This window comes from Eremomyces bilateralis (genome assembly GCF_010015585.1).
Source record: "Eremomyces bilateralis CBS 781.70 unplaced genomic scaffold P152scaffold_11, whole genome shotgun sequence".
Taxonomy (NCBI): domain Eukaryota; kingdom Fungi; phylum Ascomycota; class Dothideomycetes; order Eremomycetales; family Eremomycetaceae; genus Eremomyces; species Eremomyces bilateralis.
The window spans coordinates 397,545-412,248 of NW_022985077.1; the positions used below are offsets into that span (position 1 = coordinate 397,545).

Below are 14,704 nucleotides of genomic sequence, written 5' to 3' on the forward strand. Positions count from 1 at the left end.
CTTTTCTTCATAAGCCGCAAGTCGACATTATCTGAGTCCTTATAATAGTTTCAAAGAGCGCGGAATCTTACAATATGTCTGTAGGCACAACCACTGATGGCACCAGTGGCCTTGGGAGTAATGGGCAAGAGTACTCGGTTCCAAGAGCTACGGAGGAACTATTTAACACTGGTCTATTGAAGAATCCTCTGGTATCCCGCAATCTCCCCAAGGAGGCAGAAGAATGTTCGAAATCCATCCGGTTCGAAGGGAACGAAAGCCCCAGCATCCCCATCAACTGGAGATTCGCAGAGAGTATCTCGTCTCTGAAGGGACTGGAAGCCACCATGATCAATATCCTTCTGAAGAGGAAGTATAACGTCGATGCAAAGGAAGTGGTCATCAATACGTGAGAATCCCAGTCATGCACACCGGATCCATAATTGACCGGACACAGTGATCACGCCCAGCTGTTTGTCATGTCTGCTTTCTTGTGGGTACTCGACCCAGATGGAGAGAAGGTCCCCTTTGGCAGCCCCCAGAAGAACGCACTGAAAGAGAAATACTTCCCTGATTACGACCTCCACGGGGCAGGGAAAACTCCCTACAGGACCGCCGCGACCAACATTTATCGATGCAAAGACGGCAGGTACTTCCATCTCCACGGTACGTAGGCCCTCGGATGAATATATATGCATCAAGTACTCATAGGAATCATAGGAAGCATGAATGCCCATCCTACCCAGGACAGCCTCGGCCTCCCGCACGACAACCCAACCACGACCTACGAAGAATCCATCCAACCTTACATCGACAAACTCTCGCAGATCGACTCCGCCACCATGCAGCCCCTCGCCTCCGACCAGTTCAAGCAAGCCGGCACCATCTGCTGGACGACCGACGAATACAAAACCAGCGCCCACGGCCGCGCCAACTCGCACATCAGCCTCTGGGACATCCACTCCGTCCCGAACCCTACGCAGCCCCCCTGCTGGTGGCCCTCGATCGCCGAAACCGGTCCTTCGCGCCCGCTGGCCGGGCTGAAAGTCATCGACCTGACGCGCGTCATCGCTGCGCCGGCCGTGACCCGGGGACTGGCGGAGCTGGGCGCCAGCGTACTGCGGATCACGGCGCCGCACGTCACAGACATGACGAGCTTGCATCCAGATCTGTGCTGGGGGAAGTGGAACGCGCATCTGGACCTGCGGGACGAGGGGCAGCGGGAGACGATGCGGGGGTTGATTTTAGAGGCAGACGTGGTAGTGTCGGGGTACCGGCCGGGGGTGATGGACAAGTATGGGTTTTCGCAGGAGGAGATTTTGGAATTGTGTAAGGGGAGGGAGAGAGGGGTAGTCGTGGTGAGGGAGAATTGCTATGGGTGGAATGGGGAGTGGAGTTATCGGAGTGGGTGGCAGCAGATTAGCGATGCGAACTGTGGTGTGTCGATGGAGTTCGGGAGAGCGATGGGGAATGATGAGCCGGTTACGCCGGTGTTTCCGAATTCGGATTATTGGTATGTCATCGTGTGCTTATTTCCATTTGTCGGTGCTAATTTGGTCGATAGCACTGGAGTCGCAGGAGTTATCGGCATCTTGGATGCCATCCTTCGACGAGGCTCTGACGGCGGGTCGTATAAAGTTGACGTATGTCTCCATGTCATAGAATGCATGGAACGGTTCATTGACAATCACTTAGCTTTCCCTCAACTACTACTCGCAGTGGCTCGTCAACAGCGTCGGAGTCTACCCCGACGCAGTGTGGCAGGATGTCTGGAACCGCAACGGACGCCTGGTGTTCCGCCACTACCATCACATGGGATACACCATCCCACGCTTCATGAAAATGCTGACCGACAACGCGAAAGATGTGGTCCTGAAAGACGAGTTCTTCGAGAACCGGCCGTCGCGGCTGCTCGGGAAGCCGTTCAGAACCGTCAAGCCGGTCATCCAGTACCGGCAGGGACCGGTGGAGCTGCGGTACAACGTGTCAACACGAGGGAACGGGATCGATAAACCGCAGTGGCCGAAGGATTTGATGACGGAATTGATTGCGTAAATATACCTCTAGTACGCTATGTTGCAACTGAGACGCGTTCCCTGAACCAAACAGAAGGGGCATTTCTGAGCCACGCGACAAAACGCCACCCATGTGATGTTGATATATCGAGTATCCGACGCTGACCGTTCCAAGAAATGTATCCTGCGCCAGAATCCGACTAACTTTGTACTCCAAGGATTCCCCTATTAGAATTAGGGGTGCTCATACATCTCGTCGATCCAAAAGCTCGTAGGAGCCCGCTCTATCACCCTTACTGAAATAGCGTAGGATGGGTAGTCGTCGAAGAAACGACCTTGAATTCGGATGATATCGCTTTCGCGGGGATCCGGGTCCGGATCCATATCCGCCTAGGCACCATCGTCGGTAGAGCCAATATGACCCGGAGAAAGCAAAGCCAGCGATGACGAAACCGAAGATGGTCACAAGTAACCAGTTGCTTCTCAGCTGCGAGCGGTTAGACGGGGGGTGCCTTGAAATATCGCAGGTGGAGGCGCTCAATAGCAATACATACCCACATAATGAACTGCACATCCTTCTCATGCCAGCTGTTCCCTACATTATGCACGAAGAAGCTCCACACATGATCTTTGTACTCGTCTGGGAACAAGATGCGGATGCGATCATCGCCAACCGGGTCGTCGTTGTTATAGTGTCGCCACATGACGCTCAGGAACAACGGCCCCGTGCTCGCCATCACGGTGATGTATGGGAGGAACCAGCTGCGATTGTATTTCGAGAGGCTGTCGATGACGCGGAGGAAGAAGGGATGCTGCGGCACGGAGCCCATAGCATCGTTGCTAATGCCGGTGGGCAGGGTGCGTCGGAGCCAGGCGCTGTAGGAGAGGAGGGGGTCTAATCGTCGGTTGCAGCCCTGTGATCGATCAGTCCTGGGTGGTCTAGGGTATGGCTACGGATATCGTACATCATCCAAGTCGATGTATATGCCGCCGAAATGTGATAATATAAAATATCGGATGGCGTCGGCGCGCTGGATGTTGAAAGGGTAGCCGTCCCAGGTATCGAGGAACCAAGGATATCTGGAGAATACAGTCAGAGCCTGGCCGATGTTATGGATATAACAAAAACTTACTCGGCTACTATAAACTCCCGTGCAGAATCATCGGTCCATAGCTACAATCCCTAGTCTCAGCATGTCTTCTACAACCGCAACAAGTCCCGCCATACCTTATACTCGTAATCCGGATGCAGCTCAATACAACTCCGCTGCGCCTCCTTCCACACCTCCGGAATCGTCTCATTCTTATACGTCTGATGTATAATCTTCGGAATCAACTGCCTTCGCCCGTCGATCAGGCTCGAGTTCGGCGCGGGCAACTCCGCGCGCGAGATGGCATCCTGCGACCCGTCGACGACGAGGAGGCTCAGTAGCGTCCACACCTGGCCGACCAGGAAGAAGATGATGGCGACGTTGACCAGGAGGAAGAGCGCGAGGCCGCGCCGCATGGTGACGGGTTATTGGAGGGGGGATGGACCATAGGCGGTGCGAAGGGGAGTGATGGAGCGACTCGTGCGGCCGCTAGAAGGTTGCGGAGTGGACGAGCGGTTGTCAAGGGGAATCGCAGCGCCGCACTTGCTAGGTTTCATTTGTACATGGGATTGAACAGGACGGTAGTTCGAAGGATTAAGAGTTGAAAGGAGGTTGTTTCGAGGCGGTATTCCAGGAGAAATGAACTTGTCGACAGCAGTCGCTCATCGTCTTACTCCCGTACGCGAATCGAGTGTTCAGGGTCTGATCGTGGACTGACATAAGATCCCTCGTCTCTAGCCTGATCGGGTATCGGTCGTGATCAGCGGGGGTAGTATTTCCAAATGGTCCACTCAGGGCTTGGGGCTGTGTAAGGTATATTCAACTACTCGTCAAGTACGGAGGATAATTTTATAGAAAATGGAATGTGAGACGAATAATCGTGTGTATCCTGAGGACGGTGGATGAGAATGAGACGAAAAGGGTCCCCCTACCTGGATGGATTTATATTTTATCACGCGTGGCTGGGTCTCCCGTGGTTTCGTAATACGTAACTCGCCCAAAGGGTTTCAGCTGGCTCCCAATCAGCCATTCGGGATTCTGTCAATACGATGGATTTGTGGTATACCAGCCGGTTGATACCCAATTTGCTACGAGAAGTCGTCCTTTGACGTCAAATTGAGTAAGCAGGGTCTGTGGATTGATGAGTTTCGTCGGATCTTGGTGTAGACTGGCTTTCGACAGGCAGAATACACACGACGGTAAGAAAGTCAAGGAAGACAGTCGTGATAGAATAGATAAACTAAACAACATCATGGACATGTCTATCATGCTAGCTAAAAGACTAGACTCAAGCCCAACCCAGGGGTATATCCACACATGCACCTATATACGCCTGCCCAACTCCAGGAATGCGATCATCAACCATAATATACCCGTTCATGACATCTTCTGCCGCTTCGCACCCAATCCAGACTGTCCTGGCCCTCCCCTTCCCCTCTTCCGCTCCATCTCCTCCCTCATGATCCTCTCCGCTTCGCTCATCTTCTTCGGCTGCGGCATCACGGGCCCCGCCTTCTTCCCCGCCAACGGATTCTTCTTCGCCGACAACGGATTCACCTTCGCCTTGCCCAAAGAGATCCCTACCGATGGCTTATCCGCCGTAGAACCGTTAGCGGTGGCCGGCGCCGCCGCCTTAGGCGTGAAATCCAGCGCGATCTTCTCTCCCTCTTTCCGCTCCAACTCCCTCGCCTCGTTCGGCTGTATCATTTCCTCCCCGACAGCCGCCTTCGCGCGCTCGACTTGCTCGGCGATCTGCCGCTGCTCGCGCTCTTCGTCGCCCTTGTCTTGCCGCTCCTTGCGCTGGACCGCCTCTTTCCGGCGGAGCGCTTCGGGGGTGTTGTCGATCCACTGGATGAAAAGGCCTTTGTCGGTCTCCTCGACACGGCAGATGCCTTCGCGGCCAAGGTGTTGGGCTAGTTGGGTCAGGCTGGACCATTTGGTGGCGTTCATGTGGGTGTGTGATTTGTTCGCGATATACTCTTGGTACTGCGCATCCGATGTTAGTAACCTAATATTGAGGGAATAAGGGAAAGACACGTACGAATTTATTCATATGGACCTGCTTCTCCCCATGAGCGGTCCTCAGTAACTGAAGAAAGTCTTTCAGGAACTGGTTCGAGTAGTCGTTGATGAACTTGTTGGAATTTTCGCCGACGAGAAGCATTTGTCGCACATGCGCTTCGGACATGGTATGTTGCTTGAAGCCATTCTCATCTCGCATCTGTCTCTCGCATCTATGATCTTGTCAGCCATGATCGCCCAAGTCGAGGCGGGGAGATCTTACACTTGACAGTACCATCGTAATCGCTGTAGACCTTTGGACTTGAGTTTGTTGTTGAGGTATTTCGTCGAACCCACTTCGGCTTTCGGCATCTTGCCAGGAGAATGAGAATGTTACAGCAGTAAGCACCTGTAGATGCCCTCACACCATAGAATAATGCACCGGCTCTTGTGTAGTTGTGTAGTTGTGCTCCCATCGTTCTGATTTCGAAGTGGCGTTGAGGCGGAAGGCGATGACACGTGACTCAGCCCTACGGTACTACCGGCGGTTGCCCTACCAACGGCTCCCATGCACCACAACACTCCAGCCAGGCACATGAAACACTCCACCAGAGACCACCATCTTTCCGGCTTGACTCCATCTCAACTCTGATTCAATGTCGCTTGAAATCAATCGATACTCTATTTTGGAACTTTTGGAGCCATTATTTCCTGTCCCGAGCCTAAAAAGTCTTAGCTTCATCGTGTCTTAAACAATCTGCCTCTATCAACAAAGTTTATAGTGCATGCGACGATAGATTCCGCCCATGGATCCTTCCAACGACCCGCCCGGGTATTCTGGCCCTCCAGCATATGAGGATGACAGTTCAGATATTACAGGTGCCCGCCACCATGGTGCATCAATGCGACTACTCGCATCCGGAGACGATGGCAGTTACAGACCGTCAGTACCCCAGCCTTCATCTCCCTCTGTCAGCATTCCTCCAGCAGCTCTTCCAAGACATTCCGCGCTTTACCGTAGGGAAGTACCCAACCACCGCCAGGCCGTCGAGGTAAAGGTCGAGAAAGCTCTCAAAGAGCTTCTGGACGAAGCCAAGCAGACGTTCATGGCCGAAGACCAGAAGACATATCGCGGTGCTAATCATCTCAAATCTCCCGGCTTGCCGAATGCTTCTCCTCTCCGTAATCAAGTTTCCTTCGAAGAGAACAACAACTCATATGCAAGCAACAACAGACCTTCCCCGATCCGCTCCTACCGCCGCCCGATCTCGTCGCTCAGCCATTCGCGCTCCGGATCCGTCCTCGACCACGCCCCCGATATCCCCCCGCCACAGACGGATGCACCGCCGTACATGCATTCGCGGTCGCCGTCATCTCTATCGCGCCATTCGCCCACTCGCTCATGGACGCCGTCCCGTGCTTCGACCGGAGATTGGACCCGTCCGCCCGCATCGAACGTGCCATATGAACCGGTCGACATCAACGGCAGCCCCAGGCCCGGCACGCCATCTTCGCACTATGGCGGCAGCCCGAAACGGCCGTTGCCGCCCGCGCCATTGTTTGCGGGAGGTAGGCCGATCTCAAGAGATTCTGCGAGTGGTGTCGACATGACCACGATCCCGATCAACGACGGTGACGACCCGTTCGGTTCGTCGATCGGCGGGACTAGAACTCGTCCGGATCTCACCAACAGAGAATCTTTCATGTCAGAAGACACATTCACATCGGACAGCTACCCGGAGAAGGAGTTCGCTGAGAACTATGGACCGGCGCCTGACGGAGCTCAAACTCGGCGCGGCGCGAGAGAGGCTCTGATGACCAAGAAAGAAGTACGCCTTGTCAACGGTGAACTGATTCTTGAGTGCAAGATCCCAACCATCCTATACAGCTTCCTTCCCCAGCGCAGCGAGGTTGAGTTTACTCACATGCGCTACACCGCCGTGACCTGCGATCCGGATGATTTCGTCGACAAAGGTTATAAGCTGCGACAGAACTTCGGAACGACACTACGAGAAACAGAGCTGTTCATCTGCGTGACCATGTACAACGAAGACGAGATCGGCTTCACGCGCACGATGCACGGGATTATGCGCAACATTAGCCACTTCTGCTCGAGACAGAAGAGTCGAACGTGGGGTAAAGACGGGTGGCAGAAGATCGTCGTCTGCGTCGTTGCGGATGGCCGTGCGAATGTCCATCCGAGGACACTCGACGCACTGGCTGCGATGGGAGTCTACCAGAACGGAATTGCGAAAAACACCGTTAATGATAAGGAAGTTACTGCGCATGTATACGAATACACGACGCAAGTCTCCTTGGACGGCGACCTGAAGTTCAAAGGTGCCGAAAAGGGCATCGTTCCATGCCAGATGATCTTCTGCCTCAAAGAACGCAACGAGAAGAAACTCAATTCCCATCGCTGGTTCTTCAACGCTTTCGGCCGCTCCCTGAACCCCAACGTCTGCATTCTCCTCGACGTCGGCACCAAGCCGGCTAACACCGCGCTCTACCATCTGTGGAAGGCCTTCGACACCGACTCGAACGTCGCCGGTGCCGCAGGGGAGATCGTAGCCGGGAAAGGCAAAGGATGGCTCGGTCTTTTGAATCCTCTGGTCGCGTCGCAGAACTTCGAGTACAAGATGTCAAATATCCTCGACAAGCCGCTCGAGTCGGTGTTCGGGTACATCACGGTCCTTCCGGGTGCGCTGAGTGCATATCGATACCACGCCTTGCAGAACGACGAGACGGGGCATGGGCCGCTCAGTCAGTACTTCAAGGGCGAGACCCTGCATGGACAGGATGCGGATGTCTTCACCGCCAACATGTATCTTGCGGAAGATCGTATTCTCTGTTGGGAGCTGGTCGCGAAGCGGAATGAGAGATGGGTGTTGAAGTATGTTCGGAGTGCGAAAGGCGAGACGGACGTGCCAGGTAAGCAATATCTCTAGAAATGGGGAAGAGATAACGCTGACAGCCGTTAAAAGATGCCGTTCCTGAATTTATTTCTCAGAGAAGACGCTGGTTGAATGGCGCGTTCTTCGCCGCGGTGTACTCCCTCCTCCATTTCAAGCAGATCTGGAGGACGGATCATTCGGTCTGGCGCAAAATCCTTTTGCATATCGAATTCGTCTACCAGGCAATTCAACTCGTCTTCACATACCTATCACTAGTAAGTTTCCGCTATGAAATACTGAGCAAGCACTTACCGATATAGGCAAACTTCTACCTCACCTTCTACTTCATTGCTGGATCCCTCGGAGATCCAGAGATGGACCCGTTTGGTCATGGGATTGGAAAAATCATCTTTTTCATCCTCCGCTACACGACCATCCTCCTAATCTGCACGCAGTTCATCTTGTCGATGGGAAATCGACCGCAAGGAGCCAAGCGCATGTTCCTCGCGTCGATGGTCATCTACTCCATCGTCATGGCATACACGACGTTCGCCAGTCTCTACATCGTCATCAAGCAGCTAAAAAACGCTGATTCAACCTTGGGAATAGGCAACAACCTCTTCACCAACCTCGTCGTCTCCACCCTCTCCACCATCGGCCTCTACTTCATCATGTCCTTCCTCTACCTCGACCCCTGGCATATGTTCACCTCCTCCGCGCAGTACTTCGCTCTCCTCCCCAGCTACCTCTGCACCCTGCAAGTTTACGCCTTCTGCAACGCCCACGACGTCACCTGGGGCACCAAAGGCGACAACATCAGCCGCACAAATCTCGGCTCCGCGCGCGGCACCGGAAAAAACAACGTCGTCGAGGTCGAGATGCCCTCGGAGCAACTCGACATCGACTCCTGCTACGACGAAGCGCTCCGCAACCTCCGCGACCGCCTCGAGGTCGCCAAGCCCGGCATCAGCGACGTCCAGGCTCAGGAGGACTACTACCGTGCAGTGCGCACCTACATGGTGCTCGTGTGGTTGTGCGCCAACGCCATCCTCGCCATGGCCGTCAGCGAGGCGTACAGCAGCACACACGTCGCGAACAACTACTACCTCACCGCCATCCTGTGGGCGGTGGCGGCACTAGCGCTATTCCGCGCGGTCGGCAGCTCGGCGTTCGGGGTCATCAATGTTATTCATTCCATCGCGGAGGGGAAGATGAAGTGGTCAAGTCAGTGGGAGGAGTCGTCGAGGGGTTATGGGCGGTCGTCGACGACGGGGAGTGGGGTCAGTGGGGGGGCGGCGTGGTTGAGAGGGAGGGGGTGGGGGATCGGGGGGAAGCTGAGCTTTTTGAATCCGAGGACGTGGGGGGGTGCGGTGGGAAAGGCGTGAAATCGTCTCGGATCTGGATGATTATAATGGAGTCAGGATTAATGATGTTCGGGATGTTTGGGATGGATTGGGATGGTAGTCAGGGAGGCGTTTGGGATTACCCTTTTCTTTCCAATAAAAGTTACCAATCAGGGCACTCTTCAGTCATCGACTCATTTTCCCTTTTGAGTTCCCCGATAAACTGCCCCTTGCTCATCGCGGACGCCGCCACGCCTCATACTTATCCCAAATGCAACTCTCGCTCAACAACAGCCGTCTCCCGCACGTACACGCCGGATACTCATCCAGCGCCAGCCACGGCCGTGTCGCCGCCGCCGCCCTCATCAACGCATCCAGCTCCCTTCGAACCGTTCCCCTCTCTTCGTCTTCCTCGGTCTCGTCGATCGTCAGGCGGATCTCCACCTCTGCAAGCCGCGCGACGTGTTGCAGGAAGTTCCGCGCGCCCTCGTAGTGTCGGATGCCGTGCGGTTCACCTAGCGCTGGAGTGGTGAAGACGGCCTCGGCGCCGTTGTACCATGGGGCATGCCACCAGAAGTCTTTGTCGATCAGGAGCTCGAATGCTTTCAGACCTGGTGTCGTGTGGACCAAGGCGTTGAAACTGGGCTGTTATTGTCGATTCTGGCTCAGGAGAGGGTAGCTTACATGCGTCTCCAAGCGCCGATGAAGGTTCGGGGAGCCGGGGGGATGGATCCGGTGATGTTGTAGCAGCCTTTGAACTTGATGGATGCGTCGGTGCAGAACCGCATGCTCATGTTACGGATATACCGCAATCGAGGCATCCTATCATGCAAGAATGCAAGCGTTGACTTTGCGGTACCTATCAACCATTAGTCTCATATGCATACGACTTAAGGGTCACCCGGCCCACCAAGAAACCGAAATTGATTCTCTCCGTAAAATATCGTCGCCGCTTCTTCTCCAACAGATCGATTGACTTGAAACAAAGCTACAATAGGCCACGTCCCAGAACCTAATAGCCGACACGTATATGTGGTTCTCTTGCGCACTACTCGCGAATCGCCAACATCCACTTCATATTCCGTCCGCCGTTTCAATGTCGTCGGAACACTGTATGTCGACCAATCCCCTACGCTAACCCTCCCTCGACGAAGACAAATCTGATAGATCCGCGTCTTGATCGAGGGAGGCAGGTCCACGAACCGGAAGATCGGCGTCGCATCTTCAATCACGACATCCTTCGGCGCGTCTACGTCGATCTGCTGCCCAGTCACCAGCGCCACCGCCTCCCGAAGAGATCTCCAGACCTTCACGCATTCTCGCGGATACCCACCAATCCGCCAGCTCACCTCATCCACAATTTCCAAGTACTCGTCGACAAACCCAGAGTCCATGTAGTCCCCCGACAGCAGCGCGTTCCGCAGCCGATCCGGCACGGACTCGGGTCGCGACGAGCGAAGGTCATGGTACAGGCCGGCGGGGAGGGAGGTCACGCGGACGAGGAAGATGAACTTGAGGCTTTGGTGGAAGACGCTGAGCCTGTAGGGCGTGGCGGTAGATAGATCTTCGGCGGTCATGAATGGTGGGGTGTCGCAGACACGGTGGAGGACCCAGTTACGCGCCATGACTACCGATTATGGGATAACGCCAGAGTACCAAGATGTCTCTAGTGCCAAAATCAAGCCAGCTGGAGGACAGGAATAACAATACACGAAGGAAGGACTACTCAACGAATGAAAACGGCAGTAGCATGATGGGTGAAGTGGTCGGGATGAATAGAAAATGCCCAACATCAAAATGAAGGACGACAAACTATCGCACTCAATCAAAGCATCCAAAGCGCAACTTGATCATTTCATATCCTTTTAGTATTTGTAACTCGAAGTATCTTCCAAACGTGCATCAATTATCAAATATCAAATGTTCTTGAGAAATGTCAGCAGCAATGTTGGGGTTGTGACACTAACCCAATTCGGCCTAGCGTTCTCTTACCGATTCCACACTGTGCCAAGCCTCTCCTCCAAAATCCTCACCCACACAACGCCTCCTCCCACTCTCATCAACTGCGACCGCACAATCATCGTCAATTTGCATCGTCAACACTCGCAACGATGCCGGTACGTTCTCGAATCCATCCGTCGATGCTTCAGATGATATTAATGCCGCCATAGTCCCACAAGTCTTTCCGAACCAAGCAGAAGCTTGCGAAGGCCCAAAAGCAGAACAGGCCCATTCCTCAATGGATCCGTCTCCGAACCAACAATACCATTCGGTGCGGAATCCCTCACATCCATCCTTCTTGAGAGATAGAATCATTAGGATAGGGTAGAATACTGACGAGAAGAACTGCAGGTACAACGCTAAGAGGAGACATTGGCGCAAGACCCGCATCGGAATCTGATTTCGATCCCCTCTCGAACTGCATCTCATTCTCGGCGCCGGCGGATTTTCCTTTTTCGGGGCCATCATGGACAGCATGACAAAACGATTCGAAGGATGTGGTTTCAAAAGCAAGAACGGGAGCGGAGGATAGTGGCCATCGACACAACCCTGGAACACCTTCGGGGGAGAACGGTGGATATCACTCTATGATTGTACATTCGAGCATGACCCTACTTGAATGTTATGGCTTCCCACAAATTGCATGGCTGGTTACAAATGAACCGATCCGGACCGCTTCTCAATACCACTCACTCACGCAGCCCCGCCATGTTGAATCGCCAATTTCGGAGCCTGTCAACCGTAAGCCTCGTCGTTCCCATACCTGCGCATCGGACTCACCTGCGCCAAATCGACCACCAAGCACCGCTGCTCCATCTTCCCGCAGATCTCGTAGACGGCCGCCTTCCCCTCGCGGATCGAAATCACCGTGCTGCTCCCTGCATAGCACGCCTCCCCCTCCTGCCCGCACCGGTTCGCAATCACCAAGGTGACCGGCCGCCCACCCGCCGTCCCTAGGAACGGATAGAACCGCTCCACCCAGTAGGCCAGCGTCTCCATGTCCGGTTGATAGGGCAGCTCTTCTAGCTCCTGGGGCGTCAGCCGTGTGAGCCACGCCATCGACAGCACGACCAGCGGCGCGCCGCTCGACAGCGCGTGGTGCGCGAACTCGTAGGCGTCCCAGGGCGCTTGGAACTGCTTCGGGTTGATATCCATGCAGATTCCCATGCAGACGTCGCCCAGCTCGTATAGATCGTCGTGGTAGAACCCGGTGCCTTCGTTCGCCCATGTCTCGTCCGTGTAGTAGAGGAACGTCTTGCGGTAGTGCGCGACCATGTTCCCGGTGGGGCCGACGGTGACGGTGGAGTTGTAGTGCCGTTTGGGCTCTGTCACGGTCGTTTCGGGGTAGCCGACTGTGACGTGACAGCGCAGTCGCTTTGCGGTTGTCGTGGCCCATTGTGTTGAGACGCCTGCTGCGGTTGGTTCTAGGTAGGGTGATATTGCTTCCGTGGACGGGAAGTTGTAGCCTTTTCAGGTGTAAGCCATGCCCGCTCGCCATCGTAGAACAGAGAAAAGCGTGCGTACCAGAAAACGCCATTTCCGGCAAAACCAACCACTTCACGCTGCCTGGTGTGAGCCCACTGAGCAGATAGTCCGCTTGGGCGATGTTCTGCTGCACTTCCCCCAGCTTGGGCGCGGTTTGCAGGATTGCGACTTTCATGATGGAGATATCGGGTCGATCTCGGTGTCCGACTCGGACGGTTAAGCTTATTTAGGACCGCTTTAGGAATTGGAGGTCATGTTTCTACACCAGAAGATTTGGAGTGGTGGGGGAGGGCGATTCTCGTTGACGCTATCAAAGGAACGGCGCTGTTAGAATTTCCTTTTTGAGTAATTGGATAATGGGATTTGAATGTTAAGTAGCTGGCATGAAGGGTCTTTGAATAGAATGTGGCTGGGGAGTATCAATACCAGTATTCCGATTATTCCTCTATGAGTTGATAGGTATAGTGGATGTCCAATATGAACATGCTTCATGCATCAGTCAATGGTATGCTTTAGAGTTGACTATGACGTACTTCGGCCTCGTAACCCGTGTACTCTAGAACCATGTGTAAAGTTCTATTATTTGGTATATTGATCTCATTGGAGTTATCGTGAAGTTGGGTCGTTCATAGAGATTACAGAGTCCGGTTCAGTCATCAGGGATCTTCATATTGGAAACCTTACTGACCAATCGGAGAAGAGCCGCCCCAAATATTTCACGATCTTGAGTAATGGGGTACGGAGGCAATTCTAACCTCTGGCGATGTCTGTCTTCTAGTACAATAGGTCAATTTATCTCTATTATATTTCCTGCTGAGCAGTGTATTGAGGCAGGTCTGTCCAACAAGCATTGCCGGCAATTTTGAATGAAAATGGCTCAATACTCCTGGTGATATCTCCAAGGCAAGTCCCTCCCGATAGAACCCGGGTCCTCATAGCGTGGACTGAATGTCTGACCTGGCAAACAGGTAACCAGTACTCCAGGGGAATGGATCGGTGACATTAAAAGCCGAGCACCGCTACCAATGGCAGGCAGACGAGTCCTCGACGTCTCCAAGCTCGTCTCCGCGACCCGACACATCGCGAAAGCTCACCTCGACCTCCGGAGTCGCCAATATGACGTATTCGCAAAGACATCCACCCTCGCCAAGGCCGCGAAGAACCAGACGGATCGAGTCACTGTGACTCTCAGTGCCGCCATCGCGATCGCACAGCGACTGGCAGAAGAGCCAATCAACAGCGGGACAACGGGTCCGCAGACACACGGGACGGATGGAAGTGCGAGTCCGCGAGGGCAGGCTTCGACAGGCGAGCGACCGAAAGATGCCTCGGGGATAAATCAAGACCATCATTACCAGCCGTCGGAGAAGAATGCAGCGTTCGAACCGGCACCGATTTCGGATCTCAAGCCGTCGCAGGAACAGGCTGGTAGACATGCACTTCCAGACGGGACAATTCCGTCAGAAGGGTTGGATGCAAGGGAAGAGACGGCAGGATATGACACGTATGGTCGAATTCCAGCTACAGAGACTGCAAAATCTCCACTGGAGGACCAACGGACCAAGGTGGTCATACCGCAACGAAGTTCTGCTGTACAAAGATCGGAGGATGGGTCTATCAACGCCGACACATTCGGTACCGCGAGTGCAGATACGCAGAAAGCTGTGCTGGAGGATACTGCAGCTGAAGAGATACCAGAAGGCATCGACATCAATGTCTTCCGTACGACGCGAGGAAAGACGCTCCTTGGTTCCTCGAAACCATCTCAAGAACCGAAATCTACAGCCACGCAAATAGACGCAGCACCCGATGACATTCAGCAGCTCGCCAAAGCTATCGCGGAGGACCCCATCGCGGAGGACCCCATCACCCAACCCTCCACCACCCCCCAACCA

At 54.1% G+C, this 14,704-nt stretch overlaps 8 protein-coding genes across 8 annotated transcripts; 4 read left to right on the forward strand and 4 right to left on the reverse strand.

Annotated features, from left to right (window-relative positions):
• Positions 1-66: 66 nt before the first annotated feature.
• P152DRAFT_507781 (CoA-transferase family III) lies at positions 67-2,034 on the forward strand (the record flags this gene model as incomplete). Its single annotated transcript, XM_033682553.1, has 5 exons — positions 67-388; positions 437-645; positions 700-1,492; positions 1,544-1,622; positions 1,675-2,034. Exons 1-5 carry the CDS (start codon positions 75-77, stop codon positions 2,032-2,034), a joined length of 1,755 nt encoding a protein of 584 aa, XP_033533644.1. The 5' UTR covers positions 67-74.
• Positions 2,035-2,114: 80 nt separating this feature from the next.
• Positions 2,115-3,863, reverse strand: P152DRAFT_42162 (uncharacterized protein). The gene is made up of 5 exons (XM_033677170.1): positions 3,223-3,863; positions 3,128-3,168; positions 2,960-3,074; positions 2,549-2,908; positions 2,115-2,481 (listed from the first exon to the last, which is right to left on the reverse strand). The coding sequence occupies exons 1-5, from the start codon at positions 3,499-3,501 to the stop codon at positions 2,239-2,241; spliced, it is 1,038 nt and encodes a 345-aa protein (XP_033533645.1). The 5' UTR covers positions 3,502-3,863; the 3' UTR covers positions 2,115-2,238.
• Positions 3,864-4,404: 541 nt separating this feature from the next.
• Positions 4,405-5,543, reverse strand: P152DRAFT_458969 (uncharacterized protein). The gene is made up of 3 exons (XM_033679582.1): positions 5,370-5,543; positions 5,127-5,319; positions 4,405-5,071 (listed from the first exon to the last, which is right to left on the reverse strand). Exons 1-3 carry the CDS (start codon positions 5,456-5,458, stop codon positions 4,463-4,465), a joined length of 891 nt encoding a protein of 296 aa, XP_033533646.1. The 5' UTR covers positions 5,459-5,543; the 3' UTR covers positions 4,405-4,462.
• A 649-nt stretch (positions 5,544-6,192) lies between these two features.
• P152DRAFT_397860 (putative chitin synthase) lies at positions 6,193-9,365 on the forward strand (the record flags this gene model as incomplete). Its single annotated transcript, XM_033676428.1, has 3 exons — positions 6,193-8,017; positions 8,071-8,255; positions 8,301-9,365. The coding sequence occupies 3 exons, from the start codon at positions 6,193-6,195 to the stop codon at positions 9,363-9,365; spliced, it is 3,075 nt and encodes a 1,024-aa protein (XP_033533647.1).
• Positions 9,366-9,419: 54 nt separating this feature from the next.
• On the reverse strand, positions 9,420-11,216 carry P152DRAFT_458971 (uncharacterized protein). The gene is made up of 3 exons (XM_033679583.1): positions 10,234-11,216; positions 10,008-10,182; positions 9,420-9,963 (listed from the first exon to the last, which is right to left on the reverse strand). Exons 1-3 carry the CDS (start codon positions 10,946-10,948, stop codon positions 9,558-9,560), a joined length of 1,296 nt encoding a protein of 431 aa, XP_033533648.1. The 5' UTR covers positions 10,949-11,216; the 3' UTR covers positions 9,420-9,557.
• A 218-nt stretch (positions 11,217-11,434) lies between these two features.
• On the forward strand, positions 11,435-11,724 carry P152DRAFT_466830 (60S ribosomal protein-like protein L39; the record flags this gene model as incomplete). The annotated part of the gene is made up of 3 exons (XM_033680723.1): positions 11,435-11,440; positions 11,495-11,595; positions 11,676-11,724. The coding sequence occupies 3 exons, from the start codon at positions 11,435-11,437 to the stop codon at positions 11,722-11,724; spliced, it is 156 nt and encodes a 51-aa protein (XP_033533649.1).
• A 21-nt stretch (positions 11,725-11,745) lies between these two features.
• P152DRAFT_482572 (carbon-nitrogen hydrolase) lies at positions 11,746-12,984 on the reverse strand (the record flags this gene model as incomplete). The annotated part of the gene is made up of 3 exons (XM_033681894.1): positions 11,746-12,056; positions 12,105-12,790; positions 12,849-12,984. 3 exons carry the CDS (start codon positions 12,982-12,984, stop codon positions 12,018-12,020), a joined length of 861 nt encoding a protein of 286 aa, XP_033533650.1. The 3' UTR covers positions 11,746-12,017.
• A 583-nt stretch (positions 12,985-13,567) lies between these two features.
• P152DRAFT_482573 (uncharacterized protein) lies at positions 13,568-14,704 on the forward strand (the record flags this gene model as incomplete). The annotated part of the gene is made up of 2 exons (XM_033681895.1): positions 13,568-13,712; positions 13,778-14,704. A coding segment is annotated over exon 2 (870 nt), but the record flags the coding sequence as incomplete, so codon positions are not given.

Bases quoted from the DNA above. Each gene is read 5' to 3' on its own strand.
- P152DRAFT_42162 (XM_033677170.1), bottom strand. From the start codon at position 3,501: ATGCGGCGCGGCCTCGCGCTCTTCCTCCTGGTCAACGTCGCCATCATC. The intron at 3,169-3,222 runs GTATGGCGGGAC...TAGGGATTGTAG, and splicing joins ATCCGGATTACGAGTATAAG to CTATGGACCGATGATTCTGC. The intron at 2,482-2,548 runs GTATGTATTGCT...AACCGCTCGCAG, and splicing joins ATGTGCAGTTCATTATGTGG to CTGAGAAGCAACTGGTTACT.
- P152DRAFT_458969 (XM_033679582.1), bottom strand. From the start codon at position 5,458: ATGCCGAAAGCCGAAGTGGGTTCGACGAAATACCTCAACAACAAACTC. The intron at 5,320-5,369 runs GTAAGATCTCCC...ACAAGATCATAG, and splicing joins TTACGATGGTACTGTCAAGT to ATGCGAGAGACAGATGCGAG. The intron at 5,072-5,126 runs GTACGTGTCTTT...TCGGATGCGCAG, and splicing joins AGGTCCATATGAATAAATTC to TACCAAGAGTATATCGCGAA.
- P152DRAFT_458971 (XM_033679583.1), bottom strand. From the start codon at position 10,948: ATGGCGCGTAACTGGGTCCTCCACCGTGTCTGCGACACCCCACCATTC. The intron at 10,183-10,233 runs GTGGGCCGGGTG...AATGGTTGATAG, and splicing joins GAATCAATTTCGGTTTCTTG to GTACCGCAAAGTCAACGCTT. The intron at 9,964-10,007 runs GTAAGCTACCCT...ATAACAGCCCAG, and splicing joins ATCGGCGCTTGGAGACGCAT to TTTCAACGCCTTGGTCCACA.